This window comes from Cynocephalus volans, chromosome 8 (genome assembly GCF_027409185.1).
Source record: "Cynocephalus volans isolate mCynVol1 chromosome 8, mCynVol1.pri, whole genome shotgun sequence".
NCBI lineage: Eukaryota > Metazoa > Chordata > Mammalia > Dermoptera > Cynocephalidae > Cynocephalus > Cynocephalus volans.
Window position 1 is genome coordinate 21,464,030 of NC_084467.1, and position 19,438 is coordinate 21,483,467.

The following is a 19,438-nucleotide window of genomic DNA, read 5'->3' on the forward strand; positions in this document are numbered from 1 at the left end:
GAAATAGTCATCGCGAAGCAGTATGGCAAGTGGGAGCCAGACAGACCTGGGTTTGAACACAGTCCTGCTGCATGTTAGTGCTGAACCTCAATTTTTAATGGGGCTGTTTTAAGTATCAGTAAGTTAAAGTAGCTGCCCTGTTGTCTAGCACATGGTAAATGCTTAGTAAATGCTAACAGCTGTGATTATCATCCACTCAGCTCTTACTTGGAGAGGGATCAAATAAAGATTGTTCCTCAGGCAGTCCAACTTGGCATAGGTCAGGACCACTCTTGCAAATAAGGTGCGTGTCTTGATTTTGACCTTTAGGCGTATAGGCTACTGCTCAAGATCCAAAGTTTTTTTGGTGGATTGTCTTGGATGGGCTCATTTTCTTATCCGATGTGGAGAAGGAAAAGGGTGTTGCCATCCAGGCTAGTCTCCTTCCATGGGCAACTCTCCTCCCACCATCTGTCAAACTCTTCTTCGATTTCTCGAGCAGTTCCTGCCTCACGCTGGCGACCGCATCTTGATCACTGGGGCAGCTGACTCCAAGGTGCATGTCCACGACCTGACAGTAAAGGAGACTATCCACATGTTTGGAGACCACACAAACCGAGTGAAACGCATCGCCACAGCACCCATGTGGCCTAACACATTCTGGAGTGCTGCTGAGGATGGGCTTATCCGGTAAGGGTCTGGGGCATCGAATGGGGCCTGTGCCTTCCCTGCTTCCACTGCATGATGACTCCCCCTCTATCCTATCTGCCCGTGGTGCTTCCTTTCACAGGACTGGCCCCTTCCCCCCAGCAGAGGTCCAGCCTCGATTGTCTGCCCAGGGCAGCTGTCTGTGTACAAACTCGGTTGGGAACATGTGCTTACCCCACCCTCACCTTCCTCCCTCTTTACCCTCCCCTGCACTGCCTCCAGGCCTTCTGGCCCTCTCTCACCACCTCAGATGCCTGGGGTCTCTGCCACCTGTGGGCATTCACATTTGCTGTTTCCTCTACCTGGGATTCTCTGTCTCCAGTCCTTTCCATGTCTGACTCTTTCTTACCCTAGGGAGATCAGCTTGAGTCATCTTCATGAGCACCTTCTCTGCTGATCCTGTCTAAAGTAGATAGACATCATTCTTTGCTTCAGTACCCTAATTGTATCCTCTATAACTCCAATTACCATCTGTACTGTTTTAAAATTTTTGCTTATCTCTATCCTCTTTTGTCTGTATCCTCACGAGTAGTAAACTGTCTTATACCAATTCCATGTCTGTCTGGTTCTTGGTTGTGTCCTTAGAGCCCAGCATAGTGCCTGGCACACATAGGTCCTTGATACATTTCTTTTGAACAGCTGGCCAGTGGGCATATGCCTGGGATGTGGGGAGAGCCAACCAGAGATGGTAAAGTGGACTGTCCCCTTTTCCAATGCCCTGTATTGTTACACATTTGCCTCTGCTTCCCTTCATCCTAAAATGGTATCATTGACCTTCTTTAACTCTTTCCTTGAGATGTGACCTTAGAACTTTTTCCTTATCTCCCCAGCCTGCTTTAATCCCCCTCCTTTGAGTTCCAATAGGACTTTGTGCCCTCTTCCCTGTTACAAAGGAGAAGTATTTGAGCCGTGTATAAACTATAACACAGTAGTTAAGATCGGGGCACTGAAGTCAGACAGACCTGGGGTCAAATCCTAGCTCTCTCACTCAGTGTTTGACTGGGGAAAGTCACTTCACCCTGAACTTCAGTTTCCTCATCTGTAAAATGACAATAATCATAATATCTCTACTGTTGGTCTGAGCATTAAAATTGAGATAGTACATGTAAAGCCCTAGCGTAGCCCTTAGAAGACAGAAAGCATTTGGTCAGGTGCAGGTCCGACTCTGTGTTGCACTTATTGACCTTGACTGACCAGACTGTGCTAGGGCCAGCTGGTAGAAGCTAAGCATCTAGGGCTTTGGGTAGGATCCTAAGCACTTAGGTGTAGGCACAGTCAGGCAAGGTGCCCTAGCAGAAGGTGAACATAAGCTGGGCCTGCCAGAAAAGACAGGATTTGGATGGGCAAGGAAAAGCAGAGTGGATTCCCCAGCTTGAGCAGAGTTTGTGAGGGCAGGGATAAACACAGTATGCACAGGATAAAGAATTCTGTAGTTTTAATTGATCCACATTTAGCAAACTGGGTGATAAGTTTGGAGAGATATGTGAAATCAGGTCTTGAGAACCAGACTGAAGAGTTTGGTAAAAGTGAACTTAAAGTAAACTCATGCTAAAGGTATTGAGGCATCTTCAAATTTTTGGTCAGGAGAGTGATATAAAACAATATTTTAGCAAGAACGGTCTGGTGAGGATGGCTTAGAAAGACAAGGCAAAGACATTATTACAGATGTCTAGGCGAGAGGCGGTTGAGCACATGGGTGATGTCCCTGCCCACTCTCTGAAGGTACCTGTGTGTTGGCAGCAAAGAAGTTCCCCAGTCTGGAGCCGTGGGAGTTTGCTGCTGCTGGGTGGACTTTTTGCCATTAACTTTTCTGTGTGGATGGGACTTTTGGGCTTGCCTTGGCCCCTGGTATTTCTAGGTAGCTCTTAGATGATCTCCAGATTCTCTTTTCTGTCACCTCCATACTTCCTTTGTTTCCTGAAAGAAGCTAGGTTAGGAAAGAACCGAGAAAAAAGATTAAAATTCAGTCTTAGGAAGCTGTCCTAGCTCTGCACTTAACTAGCTGTGTCATCCCAGGCAGATTATTTAACTTCTTTGAACCTCAGTGTTCTAATGGTACCTATGGATGATGTTAGGATTTAATTAAATACATGTAAAACACTTAGGGACCATACTGGACACGAAGCATATTCTCACAAACTGTTAGTAATCAATAGTAGTATAATAGTAGCAATAATACTGACATCTTTAAAATGAGTACAGTAGTATCTGCCTTAAGGGGTTATGTTAGAATAAAATAGAATGTGTGAGAAGCCTACAACAGGTGCCAGGCACACAGTGGGCACTCAAGAAATGAGAGTGGCTTTTGACGTTCTTATTATTTACAAACAGGTCAAAAGCCCCTCCCAATCCTCTTGCATAACAGAGACTAGGCTTCTCCCCTGCCTTCTACACAAAGACCCCTACCCCTGGGTCCTAACTCTGTTCTCTCTCACAGCCAGTATGACCTTCGGGAGAACAGTAAACACTCGGAGGTGCTGATTGACCTGACAGAGTACTGTGGCCAGCTGGTAGAAGCCAAGTGCCTCACCGTCAACCCCCAGGACAACAACTGCCTGGCGGTAGGGGCCAGCGGGCCCTTCGTTAGGCTCTATGACATTCGCATGATCCACAACCACAGGTATGAATAGCCTTCTGTTGGCAAGTCCCTGGGAACCTGCTGCCCTTTTCCCTCACTGCCCTCTTCTTTTTCTTTCTTTTTTTTTCTTTCGTACACATCATAACATTCAACCCTCTTCTTTTTAAGGTGGGTTTTTTTTAATTTGATGATTTTAAAAAGTTTAATCTATGCTTGTTTTGGAAAATATGAAAAGTATAATAAAGGAATTACCATAATCCCATCACCTCTAAGAAATCACTGTATATAATATTTCATGCTAGTTCTTTTTTTTTTTTTTTTTTTTTTAAATTTTATTTTGTCGATATACATTGTGGCTGATTATTATTGCCCCTCACCCAAAACCTCCCTCCCTCCTCCCCCCCCATGCTAGTTCTTTTACTATGATTATGTACAGAATTATAATCTTGTATGTGTAAAATTTTTTGTACATGTAATTTTATTTTATTCTTTAAAAAGAACCAGAAAACAAAAGTAGAATATACTCATAACCCTCACAGCAGTCCCAGACCTGAGTGGCTCCTCCAGCCTGGGCTTTCCATGATTCTTGGGACAGGTGCAGGAGTGTCTGGCCTGCTTTACTTTCATGGGTTTAGGTGACCATTGCTGCCCCTCAAATGCTACATGGCTTGGAATGAGCCTTGAGCCTTACTGTAAAATGGGGATGACAGGGTGGTCATGAGGATCCAGACAGTTTACAGGACCTACTGGGTAAAGCTGTCTAGTTAATGGACCTTTGGGGTTGCTTAGGTAAGGAAGAAAGGTACTTCCTGTATCTCTCAGGGATAGACTTAGGTTTTCCTCCATGAAGTGTGGTCTGGTCTCACTAGGGGTAGTGCTAGGGTTTTAACCTACATGATTTTCCTTCCCCTCAGAAAGAGCATGAAGCAGAGCCCTTCAGCAGGTGTGCACACCTTCTGTGACCGGCAGAAGCCCCTTCCAGATGGTGCAGCCCAGTATTACGTAGCAGGTAGGACTCAGCCCAGCTCCAGCCCCAAACTCTCAGATGGATTCTGACTCTTTCTGGGGCAATGCAGGTAGGCAGCATGGCATGGTGGTCAAGAGCAAGGGTTTTAGAGTCAGACAGGCCTGGGCTTTAATTCTCACTCTGCCATTGACCAGCTGTGTGACCTTCAGCAAATTAGTTAATCTCATTGAGTTTCTTTTCTGTAAAATGGGGTTGCGAGGACTAAATGAGATAAAGAATGTAAAACAGATGGCCCAGTGCATGTAATGAGGGCTCAACATTGTAGCTGTTTTTATGATGAAGTTGATTATTATCATTTTCAAAAGGACTATCTTCATACAATCTACTGCCCCTTTGAGGGGGACTGAGAGCTTCACCCTAGGGTGACTGGGCTGTTCCCTGCAGGTCACCTGCCAGTGAAGCTGCCTGACTACAACAACCGTCTGAGAGTGCTGGTTGCCACCTATGTGACCTTCAGCCCCAATGGCACAGAGCTGCTAGTCAACATGGGAGGGGAGCAGGTATGTACAGCCCTGTGATGGCTCTGCCCCACCACCAAACCATGTCCAGCAGCCAGGACTGTGTACTTTACACCCACTACCACGAGGCAGACAAGAAGCAACAGCCTCATTGCAAATGACATTACAGTGAAAAGTGGGAGTGACATGGTATCATTGGAATTCCCAGAGACGTATCATAGCCTGGTATTGTTCTTTTTCTTTTTGTCTTTAATGAACTAGATACATGTATGATAGTATGGTATTTTGTTTAAGAACGTAGGCTTTGGAATGGTCAGACCTGTCTTCAAATGCTGGCCTGCTGTTTACTAGCTGTGTACTCTGACTTTGAGCAAGTCTCTTAATTTTTCTGATCCTTGGTTTCCTTATCTGCCATTTTCAAAGTAGGAAATCCCTAGAGCTCAGAGCACACAACCCGGCTGTAGTTTAGGGCCAGCTTTGGGAAGTGTTTTTTGATGATGGCAGGTTACTAAACTTTCTGTGTGTATGCTCTCAGATAGTTAGTAAGCCTTGCATAAATTCATTTATTCTACAAACAATGAACACTTACTCTGGACTAGCATTATCATAAACATAAGGAGACAAATGCAAAATATGATCCATCCCCAGGCTGACAGGATCCCTGGCAAGTGAAACGGTTGATGGCATTCCAAGGTAAGGCATGAATATAAACAAAAGAAATGGATAGAGAATAGGTGAGCTCCTGAGTTGAGAATAGCGTTCTGGCTTCACAGAGCTAAGCCATCACCTGGTCTGATGGTAGCATTGGGATGAGTGCAAAGGCAGGCTAGTAGAGTGGTTAGGAGCTAGGCAGGACTGGGTTTGAGTCATGGCTGTGCCACATGCTGCCTTTATGACCTTGGATAAATTATTTAAACTCTGAGCCTACATTTCTTTATCTGTAAAGGGAATGATGATAGTAGTAGTGCCTCTTCATAGTATGGTTTCTAGGGTGAAATGAGATTTGTCATATAAAACACTTGAGCAGGGCCAACCCATGGCTCACTCGGGAGAGTGTGGCGCTGATAACACCAAGGCGCGAGTTTGGATCCCTATATAGGGATGGCCAGTTAGCTCACTGGCTGAGCGTGGTGCTGACAACACTAAGTCAAGGGTTAAGATCCCCTTACCGGTCATCTTTTTAAAAAAATAATAATAATAATAATAAAAATAAAACTCTTGAGCAGAGTTCTGGAACAAAATAAGAATTCAATAAATGTTAAGTAATAATAGATAACATTTATTTACTTGCCAAGAGAAGTACCTGGCAGTGTTACTTTAAGCAAGTTGCTTCCCGTCTCTGAGGCTTCAGTTTTCTCATCTGTAAAATGAGACATTTGGTTTTGTGACCTCTGAGGACCTTTCCAACTTAAAGGCTGTGATTCTAATTAATGACAATATTTCAAGCAGGGCTTGGGATACATCAAATAGCCCACCCTGGGGGCCCGGAGGTAGGAAGATTTTCTCGCCTGAGGTTTGCTTCCTGGAAATATCTCCTGGGCTAGGTCAATGGTTTCATGCTGAACACTCACTGTGTTCCAAGACCCTGGTTCTTGATAGCCACCAAGGCCTTGCTAGTGGTCCAGCCACATCCTCCATCTCTTTTCTTGACCCCCCCCCTCCAACTCTAGGTCTATTTGTTTGACTTGACTTACAAGCAGCGACCATACACCTTCCTCTTGCCTAGAAAATGCCACTCCTCAGGGGGTAAGTTCTCCCTTAGGGTATCTCTGCGGAGGTGGGGTGGGGGTGCTTGAGTGCTAATACATCTACTGAGAAGCCTGCCCCTTACTCTGGACTATGGCTGTGATCCTCCAAAAAGAGCAGATCTCTGAAATAATCCTGTCTGTATAGAAGGAAGGAAGGTAACAGCAGGCCAGAGGGATCTGTCCAAGAGCTTTGCACCACAGCCCTTTTCACTTCTTTCTGAAAAGACAGGTTCTTACCACAGCTGGGCTCTTGAGGACCTGAAGTAGTGCTCTTCCCCTTCTCAACCTGGCTCAGTCTTCACCTTGACTTCTTCCTGGGGCCTGCAGTTGATTTAGGCACCTCCTCACCTCCCATTCCCACCCCGCACCCCCTTAACTAAGTGTTAACTCCAAGTTGAAGCTGTGTCCCCTGCCAGCCAGCAGAGGGCGCCCAGGCTTTTCTTTATGCCATTGCCTGCTGGCCTGCTGAACTTGCTTTCTGGGAATGGATCTTACCCTGAGAGAATAGTGCCACAATGGAACTAACAGATCCTGTGATGAAAGCTGGAGGGCTGCCAAGAAGAAACGAGGACTCCTCCTAAGTTATTGCTGTTACTTTCTCCCCATCCCCTGCCAGAAGTCCAGAATGGCAAGATGTCCACCAACGGTGTGTCCACTGGTGTGTCCAACGGCCTACACCTTCACAGCAATGGCTTCCGGCTGCCAGAGAGCAGGGGACATGTCAGGTGAGACCAGTCCTCTAAGCCCCAGTTACACCTATGGACTAGAAGGAAGGGCATATCCTGTAAATCTTCCTCGTGACATACACATATCCTAGAGGGTGGGACTAGGGAAAAGAGGCTTCTTGGAGGGCCACTAGTGGTCCACTCCTACCCAGTAGGACACTAGTCATGCTCAGACTGTAGCTCCGGTCCTTTGGTACCAGTAGGTGGCGTCAGGACCCAGGGGCTAGCTGCCTCTTAGCTTTGCACTCTCTCCAAAAAGTGGTTCCAGACAGATGGGCCTCCCCTATTATATTATTTCTCATCCTGTAGCATATTCTTGCCTCTGTTCTCTGCCAGGCTCTGTGCTGGCCTTTGGATACAGAGGTGTTCAAAATCTCTAGCACCTGACAGGAACAGAATTCTCTGTAGAGAGATCCATAGGAGGGACCTGGGTGGTCATAAGGTTCAGCTCAGTGTGGAGGGAGGTGATGTCAGCTACTGTCATGCCCAGGAGTTTAAGAGACACCTTAAACCTGTCCAGGACATCTTCATTTCTGGCCCTCTTCTTTTTCACTGGTTCAGAGTATTTGGAATCGTGCCTATTTCCTATCATGGTTATAGCTAATAACCCAGGCCAGGGATAGGAGTGGTCCCCTCCTCTAGATGGCAGTACAGATCCCAGGGGCCAAGAAAACCTGGGTCAACCCTCAGGCAGGACTACAGACTTCCTGAGGGGCTACTGTGACCTTCTTTGGTCTGACTTGGCTCTGCTTCCCCTGTAGCCCCCAAGTAGAGCTGCCCCCATACCTGGAGCGTGTGAAACAGCAAGCCAATGAGGCTTTTGCCTGCCAGCAGTGGACCCAGGCCATTCAGCTTTACAGCAAGGCTGTGCAGAGGGCCCCTCACAATGCCATGCTCTATGGAAACCGAGCTGCTGCCTACATGAAGCGCAAGTGGTGAGTGGGCACTACAGGAGGGACCTGGTCAGGACAAGGGATGAAGCAACTGGACAGGGCACCTGCTGGAGCCACATTGCCGAGGCATCCAGGGAAGGTGGCAGTGATACCTTGCTGCCTCTCAGGGCTTCTGAGGCCCAGGCCTCTCCTCCCCACCACCAGGTTGATGGTGGGCAGGCACCTGACCCATTAATCAGGAAGTCTCAAGCATCAAGGAAGCTCACAGTAAGTGGAACATGCTCACAAGTAGCTCCAACATGATGCTTTGTTATAAAGTGCTTTGGCCACTGGGGAAGTTCTTGTTGAGAGAATGGTTAATCCTGATTGTAGAAGAATTGGGCCTTGACTTGCACTTTGAAGGAGCGGTGAAATCTTGCTAGGTGGAAATGAGGGGTTTGATGAATTCAGTTGGTATCTGTCTAAAATGATTTTGCACTCCTTGCCACTAGGCTCTTAGACCCTTTGGACCAAGCACAAACAAGATCCCAGAGAGGTGAAGCCGACTGTGGGTCATGCTGGGGTATGGTAGCTGGTGGTAAAGGAGTAGGTCCATGTCCTGAAGAACCCCTCATCTTTGGAGACCCTCAGGGCCCCAAGCCCTTCTGCCTGCAGCACCAGCAGGCAAGCAGACAGGCAGACCCCCATCCCCCTGCCAGGGCCAGGACTGGAGATGGATAGAGCTGGGCCCACAGCCATTTCTGCTCCGTCTGGCATCCGACGGCTCTGCCCAGACAGACAGGCCAGCTGGTGTGCCATCGTCTGGCTGCAACTAGGCAGGCCAGAGAGGGAAACTTAAGAAACCCACCCAAGTCAGCAGGATGGTAGGTGGGGGTTGTGGAAGATGCTACCCCCACAGGCCTAAGCTGAGGCATCAGGAGTTTGCCAAGGGCTTAGGTGGCAGCCAAACCCAGGAGATGACTGTTTTGGGGCCATCCTGAGGTGTTTTGCCTCTCTGTCTCAATAGTTGGGTAGTATGCCGTGGCCCTCATCCAGGCTGTAGGCTGAGAGCTCAGCTTCACTCCTGCATTCTTGCTAAGAGAGGTTGGTGGTTTCGCAATCCATGTATGTCCTCGACATGTTCTCAGAGCTTCCTATTTGCTCAGTACCAAGGACACAGTTCTGTCACTCTGAGTTTCTGTGCTCCAGAGTGGCCAGCCTCTGGACAGGAAATAAAGTCATGGACATAATTCAGTATCAGGAGCAAGAAGCAGTAAGTCTTGTGAATGGTCAGGTAAAGTGCTGCGGGCATCAAGGAAAGTCGGGTCGCTTTAGCTGGGGATCAAGGATGTATCAGAAAGATGTGGTGTCTGAATGGGCTGTAAGTGTGGGCAGGCTTAGACATGGAGATGAAGGGGAGGAGGGGACCGTGGGGGAAGGACATTCCAGGGAGATGAAATGGTGTGAACAAAGGCATGGGGGTGGGGGACTGACTGAAGAGCTTGTTTGCAGAACGGCAAATTCATTTGGCTGGAGCAGAGGGTTCTGGAAGGGACTGGCAGGAGATGAGTCTGTGAGGTAGCCTGGGGCCGGCCTGGGAAGGGCTTGGAATGCAGAGCGGTGGCGTTTGGCCTGGATTCAGTGCATGATGGGCAGCTACTGGAGAGTTTTGAGCAGGAGAGGGATGTGCTGAGGGCTGTCCTTTCAGGGAGATTGATCTGGCAGTGAGTCTAGGATGGGTGAGCCCTGGGGCCAGCCTGCTTCCTCCCCCCCAATCGCCACATGCCTGCCGGTGACCCCTAGAATGTCACATTCTGTCCCAGGCCAGCTTCCCCAGGGCTGCCATCTGCTCTTGGATGCAGTGGGAGCTGTCACCCTCTGGTTCCTGGCTGGTCTCTGGTCTGGTTCTCCCCAGGATCTTGGAGGGGCACCTTGCAGGTGGTAATTGGGTTTCCAAACAGCGCCTGCTCCTCCGTCACATCCACTCATTGTGACGCAGGCCATGCCATTAAAGCAGCTCTGTCTCCTGCCTGCCCCCGCACTGGCTGTGCTGATGGTTCCTAGTCTGAGCGTGGCTGTTCCAAGGGTTGGGTGCTCCTGAATGCTGTAGGAGAGGAGGGTCCAGAGGACCCATCCCTTCAGACCTGCTTTGGGCATGTAGAGTGTTGTATGCTGTGCCCTGGGTGGAGGGGCCATCAGCTCCAGGGAGTGCTGCTTACTGCTTGGCACAGTTAGACGTAGACCACAGCCCAGCAGGGAAAAAACAAAAAACAAAAAACAATGGCTTCCAAAGGAGGAATGGCTCCTGTCATCCGTATGGCTCTCCAGATGAGGAGAACAGAAAAGTCTGCGGGTGCCGGGGGAATGTGTCTCCTATATTCTGGCACAGGGTGGGAGAAGGTGGGGCTTCTCCTTTGACCTCTTCTCACTAACCCCCACGCCAAAAGCACTCCCGCTTCCCTTCATCCGTACTTTAGGAGGTTGGAGAAGTGAGTAGGGATGATTTGGAGCTCCTGGCGTGCATACCCCTCCCAATCCCTGCCATCAGCTTCCAGAGAGCTGACTCTGCCAGACTGTCAGCCCCATCCTCCAGCCCCAGGAGGTAGAGGCCACAGCTGCTGTGGATCAGTCAGCCAGGACAGAAGGGGGTCTAGCTGAGGGCTTGCTTCCTGCTGGTCAGACCCTAAGTCCCTGCCCTGGCACTTCTGGTTTCCCCAGACCACAGAACTGTCCTTGAGGGCCCCCTGCTTTGGACATGGCTTTGAAGGCCAGCCAGGGGGATTTGAGGAGGTGGATGGAGAAAGAGAGAAGGAGAGCTTGGGGAGCCTGAGTTGGGCAAGATGCCAGGCCTTCTGCTGCAGAGCTGTGGGTGCTTGGGGTAATGAGTGCACAGTTGTACTCTGTGTCCAGCAGAGGGCAGCCTGACACCGGTTTTTGCCATCTCCAAGACCTCAGGGTTCCTGGCTTGCTCCTTAACATATGCTGTCTCCTGGGGAGGGAGGCTGGGGCTGAGCCAGGATTCTCTTCATCCCCAAGTCCCCTCACCCTGAGATCTGTCAGAGGTGGGATGGGGTGGCTACAGGAAGCAGAGGAGACTGAGTGGGGACTCCTTGCTTGCTATGAGGCCCCACCTCCAAGCCACACTCCCCTGCATTTCCAGGGACGGTGACCACTACGATGCCCTGAGGGACTGCCTCAAGGCCATCTCCTTAAACCCGTGCCACCTGAAGGCACACTTCCGTCTGGCCCGCTGCCTATTTGAGCTCAAGTATGTGGCTGAGGCCCTGGAGTGCCTGGATGACTTCAAAGGAAAGTTCCCAGAGCAGGCCCACAGCAGCGCTTGTGATGCACTGGGCCGCGACATCACGGCTGCCCTCTTCTCCAAAAACGATGGTGGTGAGTGGGCACTGAGAAGGGGTGGCCTGTCACTCTTTCTATTTGAGAAGCTGCATGACGTTCTGGAGAGGACTCCATTCTGGGATTGGAGAGGCCTGATTCAGGTGTTGACTCTGAAACCATGTGACCTTGAGGCAGTCATCTGATTCTCTCTGAAACTCAGTTTCCTCATCTGAAAAGGGGAAATGCTGACACCCCCCACTGAGAGTTTCTGTTGAGGTTTAGCAGTAGCTGAGTATTTAAAGTACCTGCTGTAGTACCTGGTTCTCAGGATAGGAGGAAGCTGAGCCCAGTTAGGCTGTGGGAGCTCCAGCTGGGCATTCTCGCCTGCCCACAGACAGGGCCTTGGTGGCTCTGCTTGGGGATCTGAGAGAGAGGCAGTAGCTGGTTGTTGGGTTTGTTCAGGTTTGTACAAGTGCAGGAGAGACAGCAGCACAGGGCAGTAGAAATGCCTTGGGCATGGAGTTTGGGGCTGCGGGTTCCAATCTCAGCTCTACCGTGTGGTAACTGTGTGGCCTTGGGCAAAGCATGGCCTCTCTGAACCCACTGCCTTATCTGCACAAAGAGCACACGAAGCCTGCCTGGCTCACCTTGGAAGTGTTGGGGAGCAAACTGGGTCATTGTAGCATGGTCTGTAAATGTGAAAGGTGAGCTCACTGGAGGCAGACATGGGTCCTCACCTCTCTTCTTTACAATTTGCCAACCACGTGATTGATTCATTTGTTTAATGAATAGTCAGCAGACACCTGCCACGTGCCAGGTACTGTGCTGGGTCCTGGGAGTACAGCTGTGAGCACAGATGGGATTTCTGTGTTCGTGAAGTTTACAGCCTAGTGAAGAAGCCAAGCCATGGAGGAGAAATAAGGAGTATGGCAAGTGCCATGGGGACCTGAATGGTACAGGAGTATGGGGGGAGGGCTTGATGGCAGTCTGGGGTCCTTCAAGAAGAGACATTTAAGCTAAGATCTTAAGGATGTGCAGGAAGAAATAACTAGATAAAAGTGTAGCTGTGGGATGTGAAGAGCTCCTGGCAGAGGGACCAGCACATTCAAAGGCCCTGAAGTAGGCAGGAGCAAGGCACTTTTAAGGAACTGAGAGAACTGGTGATTTTACCTGTCATTTAGCTGACCAGTGCCTCAGCTGGGACCCATAATAACTGTCTCCCAGAGGGTAAGGGCTTGGTCCTTATTGCCTTAGAGCTACAAATATATTTATAAAAGTCATCCATGCAGGGCTGTTTTGGCTAGTGCCTCACTCTCCCTCCCTGGCCTCTCACCTCCACAGAAACAGACTTTTAATCCATGCATCCTTGGGGCTTCCAGGCCTTTATTCAGGGTCCTGAACCAGAGCCTTCCTGGCATCATATTTCTCCTCTTGAACATCCTCAGGGGCTGGATCCAATGATGCATCTTCCCCACGGCCTTTTTCTGATTTTCCAGGGTAAGGGTGGAGGCAAGTGGCCCTACATTGCAAGTACTTGGGCTGACAACAGGACCATCAGGAAAAGATGGGGCAGGGGAGAGAGGGACAGGACTCTTACCTCTTGATCTCTGCCCGCAGAGGAGAAGAAGGGAGCTGGTGGCGGCCCAGTCCGCCTCCGCAGCACCAGCCGCAAGGACTCCATCTCAGAGGACGAGATGGTGCTGCGAGAGCGAAGCTATGACTATCAGTTCCGCTACTGCGGCCACTGCAACACCACCACGGATATCAAGGAGGCCAATTTCTTTGGCAGGTCTGAGGCCCTGAAGAGGAGGAGGGCACAGCTCAGTTAGCAGCAGGATGTTTGGGGGAGGTTGGGTTTGGGGGAATAATGTTCTACAAAAGAATCTCAGGTCCCAGCTCTGCCTCTGTCCCTTTGGGCAAATGTCTTCATTTCTGTCAGCCTCAGTTTCGTCATCTATGAATGAAACCAACCACACTCACTCATGAGGCCGTATTCCAAGTAAAGTACCCAGTGCAGCGCCTGGACTATTCCTTTATCCCCGCCTCTTTCTCCCTCTGCCAGCACGTGCCAGAGTTTGGTTGCTTTATCTGGATGTTCATAGCCTGCCTCTGATGGGGTAGGAGGCAAGAGCCCTCAGAGGCTGGGAGTCTTGGCACTCAGCTGCTGAGTGCTCAGATCTATGCCCTGGGTACTGTAGGACAAAGCCCGTATCTCAGACACCATCACCCCCAACCCTCCTTTGTAGATATTTTCACTTTCTCTGGGTAGGTGAGACATGAGAATAATTGAGAATCCCTATAAATGTCAACGGCATGTGAAGCGCTGTACTGAACTGTGGACATACTGTAGGATTTGGGGGTCTGGATCCAAGACACCTAGGACTGTTCAGAGAAGGCTTAGACAAGGGTGTCTTTAGAGACCTGTGATGTGTAAGATCTGATCCTGGCACCAAGGAGGTGATAATGTACTTTGGGGGAGGCTGTCTTGGAGGGCCCAGGCAGATAGTCGCTGATCCTGGGTTTAAGAGAACAGTGACTAGGGCTCTGCAGTATGGAGAGCATCACCATGTGTGTGGGAGTTATGAGTCAAGTGCAGACCTCAGAATGTGGGGACTGAGTGGCTCCAGACTTCCCTGCTCCCCCTTGCCCTACACCAATGGGCAGTACCCCACCTGACCTCCCTACCCTTTGCCCCTCCGCCAGCAACGCTCAATACATCGTCAGTGGCTCTGACGATGGCTCCTTCTTCATCTGGGAAAAGGAGACCACCAACCTGGTCCGTGTGCTCCAGGGGGATGAGTCCATCGTCAACTGTCTGCAGCCGCACCCCAGCTACTGCTTCCTGGCCACCAGTGGCATCGACCCTGTTGTGCGGCTCTGGAACCCCCGACCAGAGGTGAGGATGTGGACAGGGTGGCTGAAGCCAAGCAGGGAGGAAGGCAGGGGTACGGTGCAAGGCCTATGGCTGAGCCTGCGAGAGCTGGGGAGAGAAATGAGCCACACAGAGATGGCTAGCATGAGTAAGGGCCGAGGGCCCCAGGCTGTGTCAAGGTGGGAGCTCCCAGGTTCTGGAAGTTTCAAATGCAGTGGGCAGTTGTGGGGGCAAGAGTTGGCTCCTGCCTTCAAGGAGAATATCCTTGAGCTAGCTGTAAAGGTGAGATGCACATATAGGAAGGTGAGACACACAAGTACCAAGGACAGGGATGCAGGAGGGCAGAGGGGGAACCAGACCGGCTCCAGCCCACCTCATGAGAAGGGTGCCTCATAGACCACTGTGGTGTATCCCCCAGAAGCTGTGCAGAGGCCGGTCCCTCAGTCACAAGGGAGCTATGCAGGCTTTGGACTCTGGTGGGCTTAAGTTTGATCTGGCCTCTTCACTCACTGCCCAAGAGACTTAACCATCTCTGACCCAGATTTTTATCATCTGTACATTGGGAATGGCAATGACAGCACTGCCTCAAAAGGTCGTTGTGAGGATTAAAGAAGTGATGCCTGTGCAGTGTCTGGCCCATGCAGACACTTAGGATAGTGTGGTCCCCTCCACTCCCAGTGTGGGTAGCCAGGCGAGCCAGCCTGAGGCCCTGTGCCCCTCTGCCCCACCTCACCCCCTTCCCAGCTGGCAAAACAGAAGCCAAGTGGGGATCTGATTCCAGGGGCAATTTTCTGCATCTTTTAAAGAGGGAACAGGAAAAAAAAATAAAGGAAGGGTTGTTGGGATTGGCAACAGAACAGAGTGAGGTAGGGGTGCTGTATCTGCCGCAGCCCCCTCCCCATATCCCAGTATGCCTGCCCCACATACCCTGTGCGTGCTCCTCCCCATATAAAGGGTACTTCAAAAAGCTCATAGTAAAATGGAATGGAAAGATAATATAAATATTTCCATGAGCTTTTTGAAGTACCCTCATATATCCCCAGTGTGGTATGTCCCCTCATATGTATCCTGATGTGGTGTGTCCCCCATGCATAAGCTGGTGTGTGTAGTCTTCCCATATACATCCCAGTGTGTGTATTCTCTCCCAATGTGTTTCACCTTGTGGGACCCCCCGTATGTGTATGACCCAGTGTGGTGTGTCCTCTCTCTTATATATCTTGGTGTGTGTACGCCCCCACCCCCACATACATCCCAGAATGTGTGCTTCCCTCCACCTGTATCCATCTCCTGCTGTGTGCACCCCCCATGCGCATAGTTCAGCCTGTGCATTTCCCTCCCCAGCCCCGCACATGGATCTCAGCATATGTGCCTCTGTGCCTCCCCCTGCATCCTGGTGTTCCCCCCCGCCCTGAGCCCCCTGCACTGCCCCTCCCCCACCGCAGAGCGAAGACCTCACAAGCCGAGTCGTGGAGGACATGGAGGGCGCTTCGCAGGCCAACCAGCGGCGCATGAACGCAGACCCCCTGGAGGTGATGCTGCTCAACATGGGCTACCGGATCACAGGCCTGAGCAGTGGGGGTGCTGGGGCCTCTGACGATGAGGACAGCTCCGAGGGCCAGGTGCAGTGCCGGCCCAGCTAGGCTCTCCGAGCCCCGGTCCCCAGCCCCTGCTAATGGCTGGACCTTCCGCCCTGAGCAGGAGGTCAGGGGGTTCTGTTTTGGTTTGTCTTCCCCACCACCACCCCCATTTTTTCTTTTTTTCCCTGTTTTGTTTGTTAGTTTGGCATTGGGGGTAGGGGTTGCTACAACTTGCTGGCTTTCAGACTCTTGGGATGATTGTCCCTTGACTGTCCCCAGCCCTGAGCAGAAGAACAGGAGGGGAAGCCTCTCCAAATGGCCCTACCTCCTGCTTCCATGTCTCTGGAGGGCTCTGGCCTGCCTCAAAACTCCTTCTGCCTCAGGTGGGGAGGCGAGGGCTGAAACTGTCTTCAAGGACTGTCCTGCCCTTCAGTTGGCAGCAGGAAGGGGCGCGGAATTCCCAGTTGGTAAGGGCTAGCCTTGGCCTGTTGCCACTCTCGCTTCCTGGCCTGCAGGGCCAGCTCCCCCGTGGTCTTCAGGGAAGGTTCTGGAAAAAGGGTGGGGTCCCACACCCTCCTGCCAGAGCCAGCAGTGTTAGAGTGGAAGCAAAAGGAAAGATGGGAGCCCTGGCGTGGACAAGGCCAGGCTCTTTGCCCTGGTTGCAGTAGGGCATCCTTGCCCCTCCTGGGCACTGCACTGGCCCTATGCCTACTCTCGCTGGCCACCTCTGGGGGCTCTGCCTTTCCTGAGGGCCTTGGCAGAGGGTGGGACACTGCGCCATACCCCCCACCCCCACTCGTGCCGTGCCAGCACTTCCGCATTACGGCCACTCTCCTCTGGGCGCTCCTCAGCCTCACTGTGACCTTTCTGCCAGAGCTCCCAGCCAGGCCTACTCTGCTGAGGTGGCGCTTCCTGCTAAGGGCCCTTCTCTGCCCTTTCTGCCCTCCTTCCCACCCCACATGCTGAGCCGCCACAAAGACCAAAGAAGTGATGGCTTTTCTCTGTCCCCTGCTGCTCTGGGGGGAGGGGGTGGGTCTCCTGAGCCACTGGGATGGGAAAGTCCCCATCTCGGCCCCTCCCTCCTCAGCAGCCCCAAGCTTTACACTGGATGCAGCGTCACCCCACCACTCACCAAGCCTCCCTTTCCCTCTGCCCCCCCGACCCCCCACCCTGGACTCTTAGCTCGTGCTGCTCCTGGGAGTTGGTTCGTCCTTCCTCCCCTCCCCCTCCCCCTCAGTGCTCTCTTGGCTCCAGCCCTCCAGCTGCAGCCTCTGGGGAGAAGCAGCCTCCCTCCCTCCACCCCTGTCTCTGCCAGGTGCCTCCTCTCAGTCAGGCTTCAGAGCAGCCCTGGAGACAGGAGGGCCATGTTAAAAGCTTTTTCACAGTTCTAAGAAAGGGGGGGGGAGGAATAGTGGGGGGGGGCCTGGCGCCATCTCATGCTTTAATCCCAGCAACACAGGTGGCAGCTTCTCCCCCTTCCTCCCCACCCCAGTCCCTCTTCCCACCCCTCTCCTCTAGCTTGGTAATGAAGTATATTTATTGGTGAAGGAAACAGCTGCTGCTGCTTCTCCTGCTGCTGGGACTTGCTCCCCTGTCTCTTCTCCATGACCTTTCTCTAGCCAGGGAGGGGAGAGCAGGAGTTTTGGGGCTGGGCCCTGGGCCCAAGGACCAGCCGGGCCCCCTTTGCTTTCCTGTGTTCCAGCCACCGGCCATTTCCTCCCTGCCTCCCACCTTCCCGCCCCACCTCCCGCTCCCTGTCTGCCCAGCCTGGGCCCTGCAGTATGGAGAGACACATAAGCCTTACTGTCCTCTGGGGGCAGGAGCCGAGCCTTTTTGTTGCTCCGCTCCCAGGAGAGTGAGGGTGACGCAATTGATTAAAACCATTTTGTTCTAGGTGTGGCTGGTGGCATTTGTGGGGTGCAAATGGGTCTTGGGACCAAAGGGAGGGCACCTGGTCCCTCACCTCTGTAGCTCTGTGACTTTGAGTAATCACACCTCTACCGAGCAGAGTGAGGCCTACTTTGTAGGGTCACTGTGAGCAGTGGCTACCCAGCCCAGTAGGGCTGAATGCTGAGCCCAGCACCGGTGGCTGTGATTTGCAGTAATCAGCTTCCACTCTCCAGCTGCTTTCTCCTCTGTCAAATAAGGGGCTTGGAGTCTTAGTGGTTTTGCAAACTTTTAAAGCCGGACCTAAATAAGGAATATACATTTTACATTGTGACCCAAGATATACATACTTACTTGTATGTATACAGTGAACAAAAGTTTTTATGCAATAATACTTACCCTTGCTACATGCAATGTACTCTATTTACCTTTCTGTTTTATTAGGGGGGAAAAAAAATACTGGTTGTAACCCACTAAATTGATTTCACAACCTGCATTTTTTTTGCTGTGCCCTGGATTAGATGATCTCTTAGACCAGAGGTTCCCAAACTTTCTTGGCTCACAGCACCATTGGCATCTCTGTAATTTTTTCATGAAACCCTAAGCTAAAAGAAATACCTAACAGTTCAATTTATTAAGTAGCTAAGCCCAAATCATCTAAGTAATTATGTCCTAACAAGTTAGTTGCCATTTAAAAAATAATACACATAAACTGGAAGAAACAATATTTTTATTCATTCTTAACTGTCATTACTAATGGGATCTGTGTATGTGTTGGGTGCTGCACAACTTGTTAAATTTTCTTATCAGAGTAGACACTGCTACCCCCCATTTCCTGTTCCACACTGACTTTCATTTGCTTTTTATCACAGCAGCCACTAAAAACTCAGCTTCTTAAAGATGACATAATCAAAAGGAATGTAGCACAATCTAATAATGAAACTGCGAACTACCTTGAGCTAGCAGTTCTCTTGGTAGCCAGTAGATGTTTGGTATTTCTTAAACTGAAAATATCCTACTTTGCCCCCTGTGAATTCCCTGTGGCACGCTAAGGTGTCTTGATGCACAGTTTGGGAACTGTGGTTCAGTGCTGTGGGAATGGTAGTTTCACTACTGAAACTTTCTGATTTTTCTGTTTGTACATTTGGAAAGAACCATGCTGGGGCTAGCCTGTCAAGCTTGGTTTTGTGTAGGAGACAGACAGGAAAGAGGTCCTGCCTGAAACACAATAGGTGGTATTATAAAGCAGGTGCTATGGGCTGGTATCATTCCTCTGTGTTCCCAAACTGAAGTCCGTGGAAGCTTCTTCAAGACATTTCCAGACCAAGCAAGGGAGGGATAGTGTTCCAGGCCAAGGGAGTAGTGCAAAGTCCCAGATTCCCTCATAGGCTTTGAGTGATTCATTTTGGCTGGAGGGGAAATCAAATTGTAGAGGACTTCATGTGCTTAGTGAGAGACCCTAGACGTGATTCTGTAGGAAAGCCGGAGCCATTGGAATGCTTCACTAGGAGCTCCCTTTCATTTGGAGTTGGTACTCTGTTTAAAAAAAAAAAAAAAAAATCTGTTTTTTAGAGCAGTTTAAGGCTTACAGAAAATTGAGCAGATAGTACAGTGAGTCCCACATACCCCTCTCTCCCCAGCTCAGTCTTCCCTATTATTAACATCTTG

The 19,438-nt window shown here is 50.6% G+C and overlaps 1 protein-coding gene across 2 annotated transcripts in view; it reads left to right on the forward strand.

Moving 5' to 3' along the window:
• The window catches only part of WDTC1 (WD and tetratricopeptide repeats 1), a 59,073-nt gene extending 41,297 nt beyond the window's left edge, over positions 1-17,776 (forward strand). For both annotated transcript variants that reach the window (XM_063104718.1, XM_063104719.1), the window contains exons 6-16: positions 482-669; positions 3,125-3,307; positions 4,180-4,274; positions 4,677-4,792; positions 6,421-6,496; positions 7,115-7,223; positions 7,985-8,158; positions 11,256-11,491; positions 13,052-13,223; positions 14,138-14,330; positions 15,749-17,776. In XM_063104718.1, the coding sequence (XP_062960788.1) occupies positions 482-669; positions 3,125-3,307; positions 4,180-4,274; positions 4,677-4,792; positions 6,421-6,496; positions 7,115-7,223; positions 7,985-8,158; positions 11,256-11,491; positions 13,052-13,223; positions 14,138-14,330; positions 15,749-15,946 (1,740 nt within the window). In that variant the 3' untranslated portion in view covers positions 15,947-17,776. The remainder of the gene's footprint in view (positions 1-481; positions 670-3,124; positions 3,308-4,179; positions 4,275-4,676; positions 4,793-6,420; positions 6,497-7,114; positions 7,224-7,984; positions 8,159-11,255; positions 11,492-13,051; positions 13,224-14,137; positions 14,331-15,748) is intronic.
• Positions 17,777-19,438: the final 1,662 nt, after the last annotated feature.